General features: G+C 47.5%; 1 protein-coding gene across 1 annotated transcript in view; it reads right to left on the minus strand.

The window, feature by feature from the left end:
• Positions 1 to 20,660, minus strand: part of LOC126985195 (transient receptor potential cation channel subfamily A member 1-like) — a 29,253-nt gene extending 8,593 nt beyond the window's left edge. The window contains exons 1-4 of the mRNA XM_050839752.1: positions 19,877 to 20,660; positions 18,959 to 19,015; positions 17,938 to 17,991; positions 11,291 to 11,454 (exon numbers count right to left, since the gene is read on the minus strand). Coding sequence (XP_050695709.1) covers positions 11,291 to 11,454; positions 17,938 to 17,991; positions 18,959 to 19,015; positions 19,877 to 19,916 — 315 coding nt within the window. The 5' untranslated portion in view covers positions 19,917 to 20,660. The remainder of the gene's footprint in view (positions 1 to 11,290; positions 11,455 to 17,937; positions 17,992 to 18,958; positions 19,016 to 19,876) is intronic.
• Between the last annotated feature and the right edge of the window lie 802 nt (positions 20,661 to 21,462).

Consider the following 21,462-nt stretch of genomic DNA (forward strand, 5'->3'; position numbering starts at 1 on the left):
CGTGTGTCGCGTTCTACTGCGTGTATGGCGGGCCACGTGCCAGGCCCTGACTTCACCGAACTCCTCTCCTGGCCAACGACGAACCCACCTTCATCGGGGCGATTAACGCCCACCATGAAAGGTGGGGGAGCAGGGGGAGGAACCGCGCCGGGCGCCACCTTGCCGCGGCCTTGGAGGACGTGCCTGGAGTCGCTCTCCTCAACACCGGGGTGCCCACGCACGAGGCTGGTGGCATTTTGGACCTCAGCTTTGTCTCGCAGCCGCTTGCAGTCGGTGCAACGTGGGCCCTCCACGCGCACCTCGCGAGCATATTTCGCCTCCGTTGTTGCCTCCCTGTCCCATGCAGCCGCACGTGTTACCATAGCGGCCTCCGCGCTGGAACCTGCGCCGGGCTGACTTCAACCTCAGGATTCTGCGGGGCCGTCGCCCGTCGTCTGGCCGCCACCATCCGGCCTGACGACCTCGAGGCGACGGACGCGCGCCTGGTTGACGCCTTCACAGCGGCGGCTGATGAGGCGATCCTCATCCGGCCTGTGGCGGTGTCACACCGCGATAGGTGGTACTACACCGAGGGAGGTGAGGGAGGCGAACCACCGGGTCAGCCAGGCCACCGCAAGCTCCAGCAGGAGAGTGAGAACACGAGGCGACGGCGGGCCTTGCTGCGCGCTGCTGTCCGTCGCGCCAGAGACCGCCGACCGGGTGCAGGAGAGCACTGGTTGGCGTGGTGCGGGGGACTTCACGGCTGCGCGTCATTGCGGTCCTCTGGCGAAAGCTGAGGGCCGTCGCGAAAGGTGCGGTGACGCCCTGCATTACACCCACAGCCCCAGGTCAAAGGCGGAGCGGCTTATTACCACCTTCTCTCTCCGTGCCGCTTCCGCCCGACTTCCGGCCCACCGCGCCCTGCTGAGAGAGAGGGCAAATCCAGGAAACAGCCGCCTTCAGGGAGGCCTGCCTGCAGGCGCATACCGCTGATGCGCCGATGGAGATGTGGGAGCTGGGCGGGCCATCCCCCAGGAAGGACACACTGCCACCGGGTGGACGGGATCCCCTATCTTTCATGGCGCACGCCAGGCCGGACATGCAGGCGGAGGTGCTGGCACTTTACAACCGATCCGCAGGCTCGGGCGCTGCCAGCCTTCTTGAGCTGGCCACCATCGTCCCCATCCCCAAGAGTGGAGGTGGGCTCCAACATCGCCCGATCTCCCTCCTCAGCTGCCCTCCAGCAAGTGTATGGAGAGTCCTCCTTCCGCGCCTTCAGTGGGGCGATGGGCCCCTCCATCACCACCTCTTTGCTTTCCGCCGGGGCGCAGGCACCAGGGACTGCATCTCCACCCTCCTCTCTGGTGTCCTGGGGAGACAGGCGGTGGTGGTCTTTCTCGACCTTGAGAAGGCTTTGAGCTCGCCTCAGCCCCGCCATATCGCCATTCTGGCTGAAAAGGGCGTCCAGGGGAGGCATGGGTGGCCATTATCTTGAGGGACGGAAGCGGCCGTCCGATTTCAGGGCTACACGTCCGCGATAGAGACGTTTCGAGAATGGCACGCCTCAGGGTGGGGTCCTGAGCCCGTGCTGTTCAATCTGCTCGTCGAGAAGTTAGCATCCTTCCGACGAGCAGAAACGCCAGAAAGCTGTAAAGTCCTGTCGTATGCGGACGATGTAGGCCATGGTGGTGTCAGGCCCCAACCACGTTGCCTGCGCCGCCAGCTCCTCCGCCGGCTGACCCAGACGTGTGCCGCCCTACGGCTGGGTCGTCAACAGGGCCAAGACAAAGGGCCATGGCCTTCGCCACCGCCACCTTCCTGAGCCCTTCGACCTCGAAGATACGCCAGTGCCGTGCAGGTGCACTCGTACAAGTTCCTCAGGGTCACGATTGACTCAGTCTGTCCTTCGCCCGCACATTGCCAGCGTGCGGGAGGTGCAACGGCACCGCACTAACGTGATGAGGACCCTTGCCAGAACAGCGGGGGCTGGGGACAAGGTCCTGCGGACGTTTTACGTACAGGGCGTGCGGTCCTGTATCGATTACGGGACGCCGTGCCTGCTGACGGTGGGTCCGGCGGCGCTTCGGCCCCTGGAGACTGCTCGGAACGCCGCCCTCCGCGTCATCGTCGGCACCCACATGTGGACCAAATGCGTGTGCCTGCGGGCAGAGGCACGCGTGTGCAGCGTCGCCGCGAGAGTCGCCCAACTCTCGGTAGGGCACCTGGCGGCGCTGCTGAGACGCAAGGGGCGGAAGCTCCGCGCCTCCGTCGGGCAGGCCCTCCTGCAGGCCTCCTCCTGTTCCGCAAGAGGACGTGGGCGACTGTGGCGGCTGCCACGTTTCGATCTGGCGGACAGCCTCACGCCCTTGTGACGGCTGTGGACGCCCCCCACCGCCTACGTTGCCGCCCCCGTAGAGCCGCCTGTCCCTAATAGCCACCTTACGGCCGCTCGCCACGAGAAGGCCCTCCTCACCCCTCAGGGAGCTGGCCAGGAGGCCGCCAGCAGGGAGCGGAAGCAGCGCGCCCTGGAGCCTCCGTGTACTACACGGACGGCTCCGTCAACCACCAGAACGGGGGCTGTCGGCGCAGCTTTTGTGCGATGGGCTCACCGCGGTATTTCGTCTGCCAGACGGGTGCTCATCCACCAGGCTGAGCTGGCAGCCATTGGCAGGCTCTGGATCATGCAGTGGAAGGGGTCAGGGCCCTGTTGTGATCCACTGCGACTCTGTCCCGGCCATACGCTCTCTGCTGCAGGACCCCCCGCACGACAACGTGTCCTCACTTCCATCCTCGCGAGGCTGGCGGAGATGGGGAGGCGGGCGTCAGTACACGTCAACTGGTTGCCCAGCCACTCGGGTGAGGCGGGCAACGAGGCGGCGGACGGCGCTGCGCACGAGGCAACGCTCCCCTCTGTCACGCGGCCCGTTGGCAAGCGTGTCACAAGTGAAAGGAGCATGGCCGCACAGACTGCTGCTGGGGTAGTCAAGGAGCTGGAGGAGGCCCTGGCTGCAGGCTCGCCGTCCGCGTTTTGGTACGCAGTGGCCAACACCGGCGCCCGCCAGACTCCGAACCTGCCGAGACAGGTGGCATCGAACATCCACTGTCTCCGTCTCTGGTTACAAGTGTGCATCAGTCCTTGACCCTGACGATCCTGCCCCTGTCGTGTGCCCTCACTGCGAGGAGGAGGTCCTCCAGCCGCTCCTCCACTACCTCCTCGAGTGCTGTGCGACGCGCCGGCTGCTTCAGAACCAGGAGGGGCTATCGGCGCCAGCCTTGGTGGGGCGCTGGACGACAGGGCGCTTGCTGCCCTAGTGCGGGCGTATGAGCCGCCCGGGTAGGCTCTGTGTTCTGTATATGTGGGAGTGTTAGAGTGTGTGAGTGTGTGCGTGAATGTGTTTTTTAACGTACAGCTACAGGACGCCTGGTGTGCCTGTGCCCCAACCCACATAGTGGGAAGGGGCGTTTTCTATCTATGCATGTGCGTACATCGGCGTGTGTGTGTGCGTGTGTATGTATTTAGGTACATGCACACGTGCGCGCGGCGTGCCGTGTGCGCACATGTATAGCCACAGCCAACACTGCGACGGGCCGTCGCATAAGACAAGGGCCCGTTCCCCCATTAGGGGGTAAATCTTGATGATGATGTAATAAAGTACGCCACCCCAAGATAAGACCTGAGCTCCGCCCGCACGACTGGGTGCCTTTAACACTCTGCAAAAGCGGACATGTTGACTCCCCATGGCCCAGGATGGCGAGCACAGCTTGACGACCCACACGATTAGCTCAGCAGCAAGCAAGAGCGACATCGTAACCTCTGCAGGGCTCTCTACACACAGCCCATCAGTCTGAGCTGGTAAATATAAAACAACAACAACAACTGTAATAAAGGCCGGGTCACACGGCGTTTATTTCGGCAATTTTGATGCCGGTACTTTCACGCCGGTGATTTTGCCTCCGGTGTGGTCACACGACATAGCCGAACAGAGGCGCGTTTGGGCATATATGTAGAGCGGCAGCAGGTAAAGATTAGTCAGGCAGTTAAATCTTCTTTGATGTCTTGCCGCCAGCTGCCCTTTTGGGGATCTGGGATTCTTTGAAGGGGTGTGTGTAGCTGTGTGTGTATTTGTCAGTTTGTGTGTACATATATTTGTGTGTGTGGGTGGGGGTCTCTCTCTCTCTCTCTCTCTCTCTCTCTCTCTCTCTCTCTCTCTCTCTCTCTCTCTCTCTCTCTCTCTCTCTCTCTCTCTCTCACACACACAAAAAAAAGTAACAACGTAAAAGTGTATAAAGTCCATTGAAAAGAAGAGAGAGAAGAAGAATAGGAAAAGGATTAGGGGATTAGAAGGGAAGAGAGGAGGACGAAAAGTATACTCAGTATCGAGAATACAAGACACAAGTTCGTCTTCCTCCATATCGATTTCAATGTTCACCACCAGCTTTGGCTTTCATCCTCCTTCACTGACCAGCCTGGTGAACAAGCCTACAACTTTGCTCTCCTCAACGACCTAGAGCAGTTGGTTCAGCACCCTACTGGTATTCCCGACCGTCTTGGAGACAGGCCCAACGTTCTGGACCTCTTCCTTATCTCTAATCCTTCTGCTTACTCTGTCAAACTGTTGTCTCCGTTGGCCTCCTCCGATCATAACCTTATTTCTGTATCCTGTCCTATCGCTCCTGTACATCCTCTGGACCCGCCGAAGAGGCGATGCTTCTGGCATTTTGCTTCAGCTCGGTGGGACAACCTGAGTGTACTTTCCATTCCCGTGGAATGATTACTGCTTCCAGGAGAGAGACCCCTCTGTGTGTGCTCAGCGCATCACAGAGCTGATTGTCTCTGGAATGGAGGCTTACATTCCACGTACTTTCTCTACTCCTCATGCTAAAAAGCCTTGGTTTAATCACGCTTGTTCTCGTGCTATTAAAGATAGAGAGGCAGCTCACAAAAGGTTCCAGAGCCTTCGAACTCCCACTAACTTTGACCTTTACATTTCAGCCCGGAATCGTGCCAAATCTATTCTCCGACTTACCAAAACTTCTTTTATTAATAGAAAATGTCAACACCTTGCTTCTTCTAATTCTTCCCGTGACTTCTGGCAACTAATAAAAATATCTCCTCGAATTTCACTTCTTCCTCTTTCCTCTCTCCTTAACCCTGACGGCAGCACCGCCGTCTTATCTATCTCTAAGGCTGAACTCTTCGCTCAAACTTTCTGTAAGAACTCCACCCTGGACGATTCTGGGCATATTCCTCCTACTCATCCCCCCTCTGACTCCTTTATGCCTGTTATTAAGATTCTTCCAAATGATGTTTTCTATGCCCTCTCTGGCCTCAACTCTCAGAAGCCTTATCGACCTGATTGAGTGCCTCCTATCGTCCATAAAAACTGTGCTTCAGTGCTGACGCCCTTCTTGGTCAAACTCTTGTGTCTCTGTTTTTCAACATCCATCTTACCTTCCTGCTGGAAGTATGCCTTTGTACGTACAGCCTGTGCCTAAGAAGGGTGACCGTTCCAATCCCTCAAAATACCGCCATATAGCTTTACTTTCCTGTCTATCTAAAGCTTTTGAATCAATCCTTAACCGGAAGATTTAAAAGCACCTTTCCACTTCTAACCTTCTATCTGATCGCCAGTATGGATTCCGCAAGGCGTTCTACTGGCGATCTTCTTCTTTCTCTTAACTGACTCTTGGTCATCCTCTCTTACGGCCGTATTCTCAGTGAATCTCTTCCCTTCACGCGAGGAAACAAGGCTTCGTGGACCAAACGGTATTCTCAGTGAAGAGGAATGTCTTTGATGCAGCGCGAAGCGGCACGAGCGGGAAAAATGAACTAATTTCCTCTCTTGACGAAGAGGAGGTGAAGGCCCGCTCTTCGCTAATATCTTCGCACATTTAATGCTTTATTACAACATTTTTCCATGTTGCTGTATTATTAATTGGGTATAAGAACAATTTAAGTTTTCTAGGCCTTATATAAAAATAATACAATGCGAGAAACAATATTTTCTGTTTATTCAAGACTTCACGGTTCCTATGATAATTTAAGCCAACACTGGAACACACCTCTCAAGCAGCCCGCCCTTTAGTCTCAACTATTCACAACAGTTATCTTTTTTGAGCGTTTGTAGGGCGGCACTTCAACCATAAGCATGCATTAAGATTGCTGGGATGAATTTTAAAGTGACGGACTAACAGGCTTTCTCCGGGCGCTTGTTTCTGAAGTCTGTATGAATATGTGGTGGTATTTGGTACTCCGTGCTGGGCTTACCACAGCCAATCTCCAAACTCGTGACGTCACCTGTGGGTGGAGCAGCAAAGCTCAGCAATATAGATGATACCATTTTCCACCCACTGATAGAAGCTCTAAAGCTAGTTAAAAATATATTTACAAGTGAGAAATAACGAAGGGAAAAAGAGATGTCTCATGGAACAGGAGGAAAATAAAGAAAATAAAAGCAGTTTATTCTAACGAGGTCTCCTAAGCTCCGCCCACAGGTAACGGGATGATATGAAAGCGAAGCAAACATAGCCACGGGTACCAACCAATTAAATGCATCAATGTAAAATTTCTGCTATATATAATGTATGTCACTGTATCAAGCACTGTTTACATAAATATTAGTCACACTATATAATCCATTATATAAATGTACCTAAATTGCATTAAGGTTTCGGTTTTCAACGTTTGTTTGATTTGCAGTAGTACCAACACTACACGGAAAGATTGTTTCGAAGGTTAGGAACTGGGCATACCCTTCAACGGAAACACACTCTCTAAGAGACGCTTCGACGAAGAGGGAAGAGCTTCACTGAGAATATGGCCGTTAGCCGTTTCGGTGAAACTTTCTCTGTTGCGTTAGACATATCGAAAGCCTTCGATAGAGTCTGGCATCAGTCTTTGCTTTCTAAACTGCCCTCTTTCGGATTCTATCCCTCTCTCTGTTCCTTTATCTCCAGTTTCCTTTCCGGCCGTTCTATCTCTGCGGTGATAGACGGTCACTGCTCTTCCCTTAAACCTATCAACAGTGGCGTTCCACAGGGCTCTGCCCTATCACTCACTCTCTTCCTGTTATTCATCAATGATCTTCTTTCCATAACAAACTGTCCTGTCCACTCATACGCCGACGACTCCACTCTGCATTATTCAACTTCTTTCAATAGAAGACCATCACAACAGGAAGTACACGACTCCAGACTGGAGGCTGCAGAACGCTTAACCTCAGACCTTGCTATCATTTCCGATTGGGGCAGAAGGAACCTTGTGTCCTTCAATGCCTCAAACATCCTATCCTAAACATCCTCGGTCTATCCTTAACTCAAAATCTCAACTGGAAACTTCATATCCCCTCTCTTGCTAAATCAGCTTCCTCGAGGTTGGACCTTCTGTATTGTCTCCGCCAGTTCTTCTTCCCAGCGCAGTTGCTATCCATATACAGGGGCCATATACAGGAGCCCTCGTATGGAGTATGCATCTCACGTGTGGGGAGGCTCCACTCACACAGCTCTCTTGGACAAAGTGGAGTCAAAGGCTCTTCGTCTCATCAGCTCTCCTCCTACTGATAGCCTTCTACCTCTTAAATTCCGCCGCCGTGTTGCCTCTTTCTATCTTCTATTGTTATTTTCATGTTGACTGCTCTTCTGAACTTGCTAACTGCATGCCTCCCCCCCTCCAGCGGCCCCGCTGCACTCGACTTTCTACTCATGCTCATCCCTATACTGTCCAAACCCCTTATGCAAGAGTTAACCAGCATCTTCACTCTTTCATCCCTCACGCTGGTAAACTCTTCCTTCATCTGTATTTCCTCCTGCCTACGACGTGAACTCTTTCAAGAGGAGGGTATCAGGACACCTCTCCTCCCGAAATTTATCTTTCTTTCGGCCACCTCTTTTAATTCTTTTTTGGGAGCAGCGAGTAGCGGACTTTTTTTATTATTGTTTTCTTTTTTGTGTGCCCTTAAGCTGCCTCCTTTGTTGTAAAAAAAAAAAAAATCGAGAACACAAAAGACTTGCCGGTGCCGCCGATGGCAAAATTCTCGAGATCGATGTTAAAACTGCCGAAATAAACGCTCGTGTGACCCGGCCTTTAAGTGTAAGGCGGCAGTGGCACGCCAGCCCAGGGCCCATTGAATTATATTGGTTCAATGGGCCCTGCGCCAGCCCTCCGTGGGCGAGCAGCCGGGTGGCCCTTCTGAGGCGGCGAGGTTGACCCGCTTGGTCATCCTCGCTTTGGGCTCCCCCGCTGCAGTCAAGTTGACTGGTCGGTTGCTCGCCCGTGTACTGCTACGGGCTGCTACTGGGCGCCTGCCCGGGGGGCCTCCGTCGCTGCTCGACGGTTGTTACCCGTGTCTGTAGCGGCGGCGGAGGCCTCCCCCATCCCCGTCACGAGTTGTTAATTGCTCGTTCCCTCTTACAGGGCCGCCTTTAGGCCTAAGGCCCTGTCCTATTAAGGGTGAATCTTTAAAGGAAGGAAGGATGTAAGGCGGCAGAGACACGCCAGCCCTCCTCGGGTGAGCAGCTCGGTCCGCCGGTTAAGTTGACTGTCTGGCTGCTCACCTGGGTCCTGCTACGGGCTACTACTGGGCGCCTGCCCGGGGGGCCCGTGTCTCCGTCGCTGCTCGCCGGCTGATACCCGTGACTTTGGCGGCGGCAGGCGTCCCTACCCGCCGAGAATTGAATAGCTCGCCCCCCTTACAAGGCCGCCTTTGAGCAAGGCCCTGTCCCTTATTAAAGGGTAAATCCTTACGACGACGATGTAAGGCGGCCTCACTCCACCTCATCTTCAACTCCAGGTAAGCCAGCCTCCGTTACTCAATGAATTACCGCCCCCCCCCCTTACCCCAGTGAACCATTCCTCCCCCATCTCCCCAATGTATTATTCCCTTTTTTTTTTTTTCTTTACAGCAGAGGAGTCAGTTCAAGGGCATAAAAAAAGGAAATAAATGTGAAAAAAAGCCCGCTACTCACTGCTCTTTAAAAGAGTTAGAGGAGTGGCCGAAAGATAGGTCAATATCGGGAGGAGAGGTGTCCTGATACTCTCCTCTTGAAAGAGTTCAAGTAGTAGGCAGGAGGAAATACAGATGAAGGAAGATTGTTCCAGAGTTTACCAGCGTGAGGGATGAAAGTGAAGATGCTGGTTAACTCTTTCGAAATGCATTTGGACAGTACTGGGATAAGCTTGAGTTGAAAGGCGTGTGTGGCGAGGCCGCAGGAGGGGGAGGCATGTAGTTAGCAAGTTCAGAAGAGCAGTCACCATGAAATATCGATAGAAGATAGAGAGCAATATGGCGGCGAAATTTAAGAGGTAGAAGACTATCAGTAAGAGGAGGAGAGCTGATGAGACGAAGAGCCTTAGGACCATATTCTCCAACGCCTCGCCGCTTACACACTCACATTTGACAGGGTTTTGAAGGGTATTGGTATTTCCAGAGGTACATTTATGACCCTGTTGGTAGTTTGACCCTTTTCTGTACCTTAAACGTGAAAAACACCCATGAAAACCCGATTAAACTCCATTTTAGCCTTTGGAAATATATGACGAGAGGTGGAAGCGTCTGAGAATACCGATCTTAGACTCCACTCTATCGAAGAGAGCTGTGTGAGTGGAGCCCCTCCACACGCGGGATGCATACTCCATCATACTCCATATCATAATGATAAATATCTAGTGACGAATAATTACATGCCTCTCACTCCGCCTCATCTTCAACCCCAGGCCCGTGCTTGCCCTGCAACGTGACTCCCGTACACACACACACACACACACACACACACACACGCACACACACACACACACACACACACACACACTCCCTAAACGCCCCTCACCCCAATTTTTTTGTTTTTTTTTTTTTTTTTTTTTTTTTACGTTGCTGCCTGTTGCGCCGGTAGGCATCTTCCCGGCGGGGCCTGATGGTCGGCCCATGTAATCGTTTTCTGACTTTTCTCGTCACCTTGGTGCGCGACCATAGGTTCCACTAGGGATTTATTTAAGGTCTATTGTAAGCGTCTTGCTTGGTAAACATTGTCACATTAAATTCCTTTATAATTACATTATTAATCTGTTTGTCACTGATCTTGCATTTAGTCTTAAGGTTACGAGTCGATCGGCCCGACGACACACGGGAAACAGTGCTCACGCCCTCTGCTCTAATAAGTGTTCACGCTACCTCAAGAGTTTTTTCCCGTCTCTCACCAGGCATGGTTGAGTGTAGTCATCAGTCTAGTTTTCAGTTCATTATCCTATTTTCTCACCATTGAGCGGGGGTTTCGACCCTCATCGTGGAGCGGTGGCAGTCTCTACCTTCGTTCACACTCAAGCACGCGGGTCTTAATCAGTTCAAGTATCATCAAATAAACTTGTTCATTCAGTCAAATAAGAAAGAGCGAAGAACGCCCCCATCAGATCCCGGGGCATTACATTTCCCCCTGACAGGTCCTGGATATATGCAAGACTCTAGTAATGGTGTGAAGGGGACAATAATTCTACAAGGGGACAGTGTTTCCTCCCTGACAGGTCCAGGAAGTATACAAGACATTAATAATGGTGTGAAAGGGACAATGCTTCTACAAGGGGACAGTGTTTCCTCCCTGACAGGTCCTGGAAATATGCAAGACTCTAGTAATGGTGTGAAGAGACAATGCTTCTTCAGGTCCAGGAAACATTCGCCTGTAGTGAATATGTATAAAGGGAAGGAAGTCATGTATATGCAGTGGTGTAGACTTTTTAAGAGGTGCATGTGGTGTGTCAGGATGAGATGGAAAAAGGGAGGGAGGATATATAGGAGTGTGTTCTGGAATGGCTGGGATGACCGTGGAAAAGAGTTAGAGAGCTTCCATCCTGTGGCTAAGGTTGTGGCATCCTCTTCCTCTGTCTCTCTATCTATCTGTATCCATGTATCTATCTCCCTTCTCTTCCTCCTGATCCAATCTTTTCTCTATCCCTATTTATGTACTTCCTCTCTATCTATTTATATGTATCTGTCTGTGTACTTCCCTTCCTTCCTCTCACTCTTGTTTCATCTCAGTCTTTCTGTATTTATCTATCTATACTTACCTCCATTTACCTTACTCCTATTCCATCTCTCTCTCTCTCTCTCTCTCTCTCTCTCTCTCTCTCTCTCTCTCTCTCTCTCTCTCTCTCTCTCTCTCTCTCTCTCTCTCTCTCTCTGTTTATATCCATATGTCTATCAATCACTTCCCTCCCCGTCTGCTGCTCTTATTTCATCTCTTAGTGTCCACATCTTTTTACTTCCCTCTGTTCATTCCTCCTACTGTTATGTCATCCCCCCACTCCCCTCCCCCTGCACAGCACCTTGGTGTTGGGGTCCGCGCCGGCCTCCAGCAGGGCGGTCACCAGCTTGGGGAAGTTGTTCTTGGCTGTGAGGTGCAGGGCGGTGTAGATCGACCAAGGGAAGGATTTGTTGAAGGTCTCTTTGGAGAGGTGCCTTAGGGCGTTGCGTAGCCTGGCCTCGTCGCCTGTGAAGGGTTGGAGCGAGTTCAGCTTTACTTTGTCTGTATTTCAACCGGCCTACGACTGAATGCTTTCAAGGGGCCTTCCCTTCATTACTACTTCCTTCTGGCTGTGACATAAGGGGAGGTTGTAAAATCTCAAATCCCATGTTAAATTCTTTATGTTCTAAGCCAGTGGTTCTTAACCTGGGTTCGACCGAACCCCAGCGGTTCGGCGAGCCAGTCTCAGGGGTTCGGCGAAGACCCTCCCGAAAAACATTGCAATTTTGCAATTGAATTCTAAGCAAATTTTCTTTCAGATTTTTATGAATTAAAATGGAATCTATTCTTTGTATTATCCAAAATTATTATACTCTTGAACTTTGAAGCATTTTTTCTTCCACTTGCATGTTGTTGTTGTTTTTTCTACATACTTGAGGTGTTCGGCTACTGTGCAGAGGTTTTCGTTAGGGTTCGGCGCCTCCGAAAAGGTTAAGACCACTGTTCTACGCGTATCTCCTCCCTTACTTACAGGCCGATTTCTTTCATTCAAAAAGCATTTTAATCCGGAAGGATGGGAGATTAACGTTTGCTATAGGTAAGTTTTCTACAATAATAAAAAATATTTTCCTAAAGTTCGATGAAATAATGAAAAAAATTGACAAATATTTTTCAAAAATCAAAATCAACTTCAAACAATAGTTCCGATAGCAAACCCTATTCCTTTCACATGCTTTCATAAGCTGCAGAAGGAGATATGTGTATAACAAAAAGTGCAATGGAGGAGATATTTTTCAAAGTACAAAATCATGGTTTTGAGATATCAAGCGATGAAGTTTATTTATTTATTTATTTATTTATTTTTATTTATTTATTTTTTTTTTTTTTACCTATTCCAACTAGGGACCTGATATCCACAGGATACATACATCAGGCTATTAAGAAAAAGGCAGACATGGTTTCATTAACTTACTCTCATTTAGAGTCCCTTGATGGAGAGAGTCCCGACAACCTAAGATTTGGACGCCATTATTGGCCCTGTTTTCGCCGCGCTTTTCAAACGCTAGCACACGCTCTCTTTTTGCATTTCTGTTTCACAGCCATACGGGTCGTCCGATGAAACTGAGCACACTTATGTCAAACCTGCACACCTTCCCCTAACAGCCAGCAGGGAGCCAGCAGCCAGCGAGCTCTGGGAAAATAAATAAGAGACAGTATGTCTCTACATCAACAGGTATCGCCAACCCATCATTACGCCCTTATACTCTACCATGGCATAATTTGGTCACCAGCTGTTGGAACGTGCCGTAAAGTGACAGGAGATTATTATTAGCCTTACGATCAGCCACTGTCTCAGTATAGGCACTCAGTAACTCGCGTACCCTGTGATATATGCGTGTCACGGCTGGCTGCTGACGACCTTGAGAGGCGGCAGCGCTCAGAGGGTACTGAGAGACTTCACACAAGTCTGGGTGCTTCTCTTTGAGTGTTGCTGCTTTGATGGATGGATTTAACAATACGTATCGCTGTAAAACATTATCGGCAGCAGATGGGGAAGTCTTTTTATTACCTATATATCCCTTCATCGCCTGACCCTTGCCTGCAGGGAGGAACGCTGCCTCCTGTACGTCATGAGCCTTGATATACTTGTCATGGGCCACGTGGCTGACACACTACCCAAGCTCCATCAACGCAAAGGCACGTTGCTTCCTTTCCGTTACCTGCTTGCAGAAAACTTTAGCATATGAAGAGAAAATTTGTTTAAACTAATTATCTGGGGGTGAGGCCGTGAGGGGTGATTCCATTACTCGCCGGGCTGCTATCTTTCAACACACACACACACACACACACACACACACACACACACACACACACACACACACACACTCAAGGATGTAGTTGTTGCAATGAATTTTGTGCGATTCCAAGGTATTGTGAAGATAAGTTATCAGTGAGTTCAATAACATTTAATTTAATTTAATTGAAACACTTATTGTTGATTGAAAAATAATACAGTAATCATTATAACAGTTGAACTTTTTTCACTTAAGTTTATTTTAGATTTTCTCGATTAAGAAAGAAGATTAAATTTAACCTTTAACAGTCCATTTAAACTCGCGCCAGACATTTACTTTGACATTCACGGGGATTATTTCTAGATGGTATAAGAACCTTGGGGGGGTTTGGTCAAAATATTTATTTTTGTAAAACTGGGTTAAAAGCATTCTTATACCATCTAGAAATAATCCCCGAGCAATGTTTTCCTCGTAGCGCAAATTTTAAATGTCTGGCGCGAGTTTAAATGGACCGAGTTAAAGGTTAAATTTAATCTCTTTTCTTAATCGCAGAAAATCTAGAATCAGACTTACGTGAAAAGTTCAGGGAGTGTTGCTTGTACAAGTAGCTAGGGACCTATGACTAGATATTGTTGATAGGGTAAAGGAGATAGGAGTATTAAGAGGAAAGAGTAACAAAAAACACGATTTTACGCGAAGTTCGACGAACATAATAAAAGAAATACCATTATGCCTTTCTATATTTGAACTTTTCAGAATATTTTCCATAGGGCTTTAGGTATATCTAAAGACTATTCACAAACAAAATATGAAAGTGATTGGTTATGTATTAATGGTGCTGTGTAATTTTAAGTGTCGCCACACGTATACGTACATGTATACGTATAAGTATACATACAAGTATACATACATTGTTCTGGCTCGCACAAAATGTAGGCAACGTAGATGCCTACTTACCTGTAAAGTTTCATCCGAATACCCCAGATAGTTTAGTTAGATGGCCTCAGGTGTCCCGTACCCCTTAAAAAGAAATGAAGGAGTGGAAAGGGTAAAGGAAAAAAAATGTAACCTTCGAAAAGGACAAAGAAATTGCAGAAATAATAAATATTTTTTTTCAGTAAGTGTTTATGGGAAAAAAAACGACTTTGACCGGGTTCTCGAATATTGCAATGAGGGGAAACTGAATCATGTAAAGGTTGATAAAGGAGAACTGATACAGCTGATGAAAACCTTAGATGGCTGGGCTGTATGGAATCTCGGGTCAAGTGCTAAAAGAGTGTAGAAATGAATTACTGGAGCCATTTTATGACATAATAACATCCTTTATACATACAGGAAAAGTGCTCTTAGAGTGGAAGAGAGCGAACAGTGTACCAATGTATAAAAGTGGAGATAAAACTGAACCACTAAATTATAGACCAGTTTCTTTGACAAGTGTAATGTGCAAGATTTGTGAAAGTATAATAAAAAAATAATGGGTCGAACGTTTAGAAGAAGGAAAACATGATAAATGAAGGACAGTTTGGATTTACAAAAGAGAAATCGTGTCACTAACTTACTATGTTTCTACCCGAGAGCAATAGACATGGTGCAAGAGAATGAAGGATGGGCTGATTGTGTATATCTCGATTTGAAAAAAGCTTTTGACAAGGTTCCGCACAAAAGGTTAATCTGGAAACTATAGCAGTGGGTAGGAATGGGCGGAATGGTTATCGAGTGGATGAAGGGTTACTTAACAGGAAGAGAAATGAGGACAGTGATTAGAGAGGAGAAATCAAATTCGAGGAGAGTAGAGAGTGGAGTTCCTCAAGGCTCAGTTCCAGCACCAATAATGTTCATAATATATAGAAAATGATATTGCCAAAAAGGTTATAAAAAAGTTATATGAACCTTTTTGTAGATGATGCAAAGTTAATAAGAAAAGTGAGGACGGAGGAAGATTGTGAGGAGCTGCAAAAAGACCAGGACAGAGTGTATAGATGGAGCCAGTTATGGGGGATGGACTTTAATGCAAACAAGTGCCATGTTATAGAAATGGGGAAAAGTAAAAAAAAAAAAAAAAAAAAAAAAAAAAAAGGAAAACATACAGGATGGGAGAAGAAAACTTAAAGGTGGTACATGAAGAAAAAGATTTGGGAGTAACGATGCAAGACACACTATCCCCAGATAAGCACATAAACAAGCTGTTTCGAGAAACCTACAGGATGATTCAATATGTAAGGATATCATTCCATTTTATGAACAAAGAAATAATGAAGAAAATAATAACAACAATGATAAGACCAAAGCTTGAATATGATGCATTTGTGTGGTCGCCTCAAAAAAAGAAGGATATCGGAAAGTTGGAAAAGATAGAGAATTGCAACTAAAATGGTCCCAGAACTCTCGAATATGACGTATGAAGACAGATTGAAGGAGATGGACTTGACGACTCTGGAACAAAGAAAGGAGAGAGGAGATCTGATTACGCTGTATAAGTTGGTAAATAAGTTTGATGAGGTGGATAGAGATGATCTCTTCTTAATTTCGAGAATGCAGGGGCTGAGAGGACATGGAAAGAAACTTATAAAGGAACCTGTTTGAGTGACTTAATTAAAAAAATATAGTTTTCCACATAGAAGCGTTAACACATGGAACAGCTTGCTGGAAGAGGTGGTGGAGGCGAACAGTGTCCAACAAATTAAGGAAAGGCTGGATAAATGTAGATATGGAGACGGGGCTATTAGAGCTAGCTCGGACCCGGTAGACTACAAATAGGTAAATACACACACACACACACACAAATATATATATATATATATATATATATATATATATATATATATATATATATATATATATATATATATATATATATATATATATATATTGAAACCTTTTGGAAAATATCTATCCAAGAGACAGAATTCGAGGAGAGGGATGAGGAGAGAAGTGTCAAGAGAATGTAAAACATAAAAGTGGATGAAGAAGAGATACTGTTGCTACTGAAATCACTGGATGGTAAATATTAAATGAAACCTTTCAGAAAGTATTTACCCAAGAGACATAATTTGAGGGGAGAAGTGTCAAGAGAATGGAAAACATAAAAGTGGATAGAGAGGAGATACTGGGGCTGTTGAAATCATTGGATGGCAAGAAGGCAAAGGGTTCAGATGAAATATCAGGCCAAGTACTGAAAGAGTGCAGTGAACAGTTTATAGAACCAATTCAAGACATTATAAGTTGTTCAATCAAGGCCGGGGAGTCCTAATACAATGGAAAAGGGCACATGTGATCCCACTACATAAGAGTGAAAACAAACAAGAGCCTCTGAACTATAAACCGGTTTCCCTAACAACAAGTGTACTGTGCAAACTGTGTGAGAAGGTAATTAAAAGACAGTGGGTGACCAATCTGGAAAGAGAGAAGATAATAAATGAAAGTCACTTTGGATTCAGAAAAGGTAACTAGTATCACAAATCTAATATATTTTTACTCAAGAGTAATAGATACAGTGCAGGAGAGAGGCGGACGGGCAGACTGCATATTTTTGAACCTAAAAAAGGCATTTGATAAAGTTCCACATAAAAGATTGCTGTGGAAACAGAGGAGGTTTGGGGAGAAAAATGACAGAATGGGTGAAAAATTACCTAGCAAACAGAGCAAAGAGAACCGTGTTGAAAGATGATACATTGGATTGAAAAACGGTCTCAAATGAAGTGCCGCAGGGAAGCACCATTTTTTTTTTAATATACATAAATGATGTGCCGGAAAAATTAAAGATTTACATGTTTGCAGGTGACGCCAAACTGCTTAGAAAAATAAGGGATGATGAAGATTGTAATGAACTGCTGGAAGACTCAAATGAGGTACATGAATGGAGTAAAGAATAGGAAATGGAGTTCAATGAAAAAAAGTGTCACACAATGAAAATGGGTATAGGGGTAAAAATAGACCAAGTGGAGTGTAACGGATGGGAGGGACAACCATCGACACAGTAAAGGAAGAAAAAGACTTTGGAATCATAATGGATACACTGGCACCCGAGAAACACATAAGCAAGATCTTCGGAGAAACACAGTCTGCTGCAAATATTGGTGGCATTTCACTACTTGGATGGGGACATGATGAAGAAAATAATAACAACCCTGATCAGACCAAGGCTAGAGCATGTGGCAGTTGTCTGGGCACCACACAAGAAAAAGGACGTAAGGAAACTTTAAAGGATTCAAAGGACTGCGACTACGATGGTGCCAGAACTATCAAGCCTGCCATACGAGACAAGATTAGAGGAACTGGGCCTACCAACACTGGAAGGAAGAAGAGAAAGAGGAGACCTGATAGCGTTGTACAGGGACACAAGTGGAATGGTCATGTTGGATAGAAATGATTTGATGGAGATGGAAGGGAGGAGGCAACCAAGAAGACACAGCAAGAAATTGAGAAAGGGGACTTGTTTGAAAGACATAAAGAAGTACAGTTTTCCATACAGGAGTGTGGATACATGGAATGGACTTTGAAAAGACATTGTCGAGGCGGGCAGTGTCCATATAATGAAGGAAAAGCTGGACAAATATAGATTGGGAGACAGAACTGTTCGAGCTGCAAACAGGTAAATACACACACACACACACACACACACACACACACACACACACACACACACACACAGCGGCAACAGGGAGAGAGAGACAAACAAGCGGGAAGTAACGGTATCACTGAGGCGCGCACTAACCTGTCTGCACCGCCACATACATCTGCCTATGGTGGTCCTCCTGCGCCGCGCGGCCTGAAGGAAAGCGCGAGGTGGGAGGGTTAAGAGGGGGGCTGTAGCAAGTCATCATTGTCATATCATCATTGCCATCGTCATCATCATCATCACCAGCCGTTACTAGTTCCCTGCAAGCCCAAACCCTTTCCCAGCGTCCTCCGCCTCCCCCTGTCTGGTGTTGGTGTCGGCGCTCCGACGAATGCTTTCTCTCTGCCTGGTCTCTGTTTGCCCTGACCTCCAGCATTTGTTGGGTGACACTCTATTACTTTGCTCTCTCTCTCTCTCTCTCTCTCTCTCTCTCTCATTACACGCTGATTTCTTGGGAATTAACATTTCTCTATTTGGAGAGAGGGGAAGGGCATTATTATTTATTATTATTATTATCATTATTATTATCATTATTATTGTTATTATTATTATTATTATTATTATTATTATTATTATTATTATTATTATTATTATTATTATTATTATTATTAGCAGTAGTAGTAGTAATAGTAACAGTAGTAGTAGTAGGAAGAAGGGGGGGAGGAGGAGGAGGAGGAGGAGCATTTACTCTGTGATGTGTAGTTTCCGTAGACATTATAATTAAAACTCTTCCTCCTCCTCCTCCTCCTCCTGTTCACCCCTCTGGTGTCCAATCCTGCCTACGTGTCCTGACCACCACCATGTCCCAGTCTGTCACTTATTGTCCACCTGCTGTCCTGTCTCTCCGTGCCCCCTTGTCACACCAACACCACACGATGCCGGAACACTCACACTGGCCTTAACCACACTCTGCCAGAAATGCTCTTCATATTATTGAAACAAGCAAAGCAAATGTCTGCCTACTCTGTATAAAACACACACACACACACAACAGTAACAGCGAGAGAGAGAGAGAGAGAGAGAGAGAGAGAGAGAGAGAGAGAGGGGTAGGGGTTGGGAGAAACAAGCGGGAAGGTAGCATAACACCGAGACGAGCACTGAGGCAAGGAGCACTAACCCTCCTCCATCGCCAGCAGCTGTTCCTGCTGAACGCCGTCCACCTGTGCTGCGCGGCCTAAAAGAAAACGGGAGGTGGGAGAGTTAGGAGGGGGGCTGTAGCAAATCATCATTATCATATCATCATTGCCATCGTCATCATCATCAGCCGTTACTAGTTCCCTGCAAGCCCCAACCCTTTCCCAGCGTCCTCCGCCTCCCCCTGTCTGGTGTTGGTGTCGGCGCTCCGACGAATGCTTTTTCTCTCTGCTTGGTCTTCTGTCTGCCCGCTTTCTCTCTCTCTCTCTCTCTTTTACACGCTGATTTCTTGGGAATTAACATTACTCTGTCTGAGAGAGAGAGAGAGAGAGAGAGAGAGAGAGAGAGAGAGAGAGAGAGAGAGAGAGAGAGAGAGAGAGAGAGAGAGAGAGAGAGAGAGAGAGAGAGAGAGAAAGGGTGGGGGTATTACCATTATTATTATTATTATTATTAGCAGTAGCAGTAGTAGTAGTAGTAGGTAGAATAGGAGGAGGAAGAGGAGGAGGAGGAGGAGCATTTATTCTAACTGTGATGTGTAGTTACCGTAGACATTATTTTAAAAATGCTCTTCCTCCTCCTCTTCCTCCTCCTCCATCATTTCATCCCTCTGTTGTCCTCTCTCCTGTCTACTACTGTTCATCCTCCTCCTTCTCTTCATCCTGTTCACCCTTCTGTGTCTCCTCTCCTGCGTACGTGTCCTGACCATTGCCATGTCCCAGTCTGTCACTTTTTGTCCATCTGCTGTCCTGTCTCTCCGTGCCCCCCAGTGTGTTTACACTACTACAGCTTGTCCCTTTGTCACACTAGCACCGCACGCTGTCGGAACCCTCACCCTGGCCTTACCCACACTCTGCATGCCTTAAAATTTATTAAATTTACTAAAACAGCAAAACTAACTCACCGTTCTCTTCCATGAAGCTGGGATTGATATATTCGTCCATCTTGTCCCCTCCCGCGCACACACTCGCTGCTCTCAAGTCAGTCAAGCTTCTGCGTGGCTGACTAACGCTGTCTGGCTCTGGTTTCCGGGCCTCGCAGCCTTATCAGCACTGTAAAGGTTGTGACAGTGGTGACCTATGCTGAGGGTGGAAGCCAAACAACTGGTAAGAGACACCAGGTTTAATAACATAAACAATTGTGGTACTCCTAGGGAGGACAGCAACGACGGCGGGAGGCAGCCGGAGCAGGACTGCAAGGTGATGTTGGCCTCCGATCCCTCCATATAAATGGAAGCAGACGGCTGGTACGGGTCGAACACACCACACGGGACGATGAAAGACAACTCGGTCCGCTTCCGGGTTGTAGTCAGGTGGAAGACGCCCTCTCGGTCTTGCAGGAGACGCAGGTAACGGCCGACGACGTAACAAGTCCACCGCCGTCAGGTCCCCGAGGTGCCCAGCCAGTCGGATCACCGGTGGAATCGTCCCTTCAGACAGGAGACGATAAGTGACTGCCATGGAAGAATACCAGCAGAGGAAAGTACTAGCACCATGCCTGCCAAGACACTGTATGAATACCCGGTACTTATGTTAGCACCACAAGAATACCAGCAGAGGAAAGCACTGTAGTCGGTTCATCAGAGTCTGAAGTGTGCATTATCTCGCAACCTTTTTTTTATTTTTTTTATATATGACCAGCTACGCATTTGAAATAATCTGCCTTGTAAATATATACTATGCATTAGAGTGTCACTAATACTCCCCTTAATTTTCCCTCGAACGCACACTATCTGACGAATGCTGGGACCGGCCCGCCAGTGCCCGACTATTCCGCCCGCCACCTTATTCTTTCCGGCTTAACAGTTATTATTATGAGCTTTTCTACAGGCTAAATCTGCGCTGAAGAATTCTGTATTGCTTATTTGAAGAAAATAAAAAAGGCCTTATGGAAATAGAGAATCATAAGTTACAAGTGATTAATTAGCCTACATTATCAGTATACATTCTGTTTTGATGCTCAGAGAAAGCTGGGGGGAGCAGGCGAGGGAAATGTGTCATCACCCACCTCGAGATGAGGGTGTGCTTGGGCAGGGGAGAATGAAAGGAGGGCTTTATATCACTTAATAAAACTTACACTACAAAGGAGTAGACACTTCCATATATTATTACTCCTATTCCTACAACTACTACTATTATTATTATTATATTATATTCCTTCCCAGCGCCTTGTGGTGGCTGGGTCGAGGCGCAGGCGAGGGCTTCCCCGGACGCTGAGGAAGGATTCCGGCCATGGAGAGGCAGCCTCCAGGCTCCTCACCACTATTGTGTGTTTTGCCTAAAGTTAATATATTCATCTAGGACTTGTTTCTGCAGCCCTTCTCATTATTTTCCTGTTTTTCTCTTCTCCTTTTCGTCAGTTTCTTCCTGCCACAGACATCAGGCAGTTCAGAGCTTGGAGAGGTTAATATATTCATCTAAGACGTGTTTCTGTATCTGTTCTCATTGTTTTTCCGTTTCCCTGATCTGAGAAACAAATTAATCAGACAAT

This window comes from Eriocheir sinensis, chromosome 59, assembly GCF_024679095.1.
Source record: "Eriocheir sinensis breed Jianghai 21 chromosome 59, ASM2467909v1, whole genome shotgun sequence".
NCBI lineage: Eukaryota > Metazoa > Arthropoda > Malacostraca > Decapoda > Varunidae > Eriocheir > Eriocheir sinensis.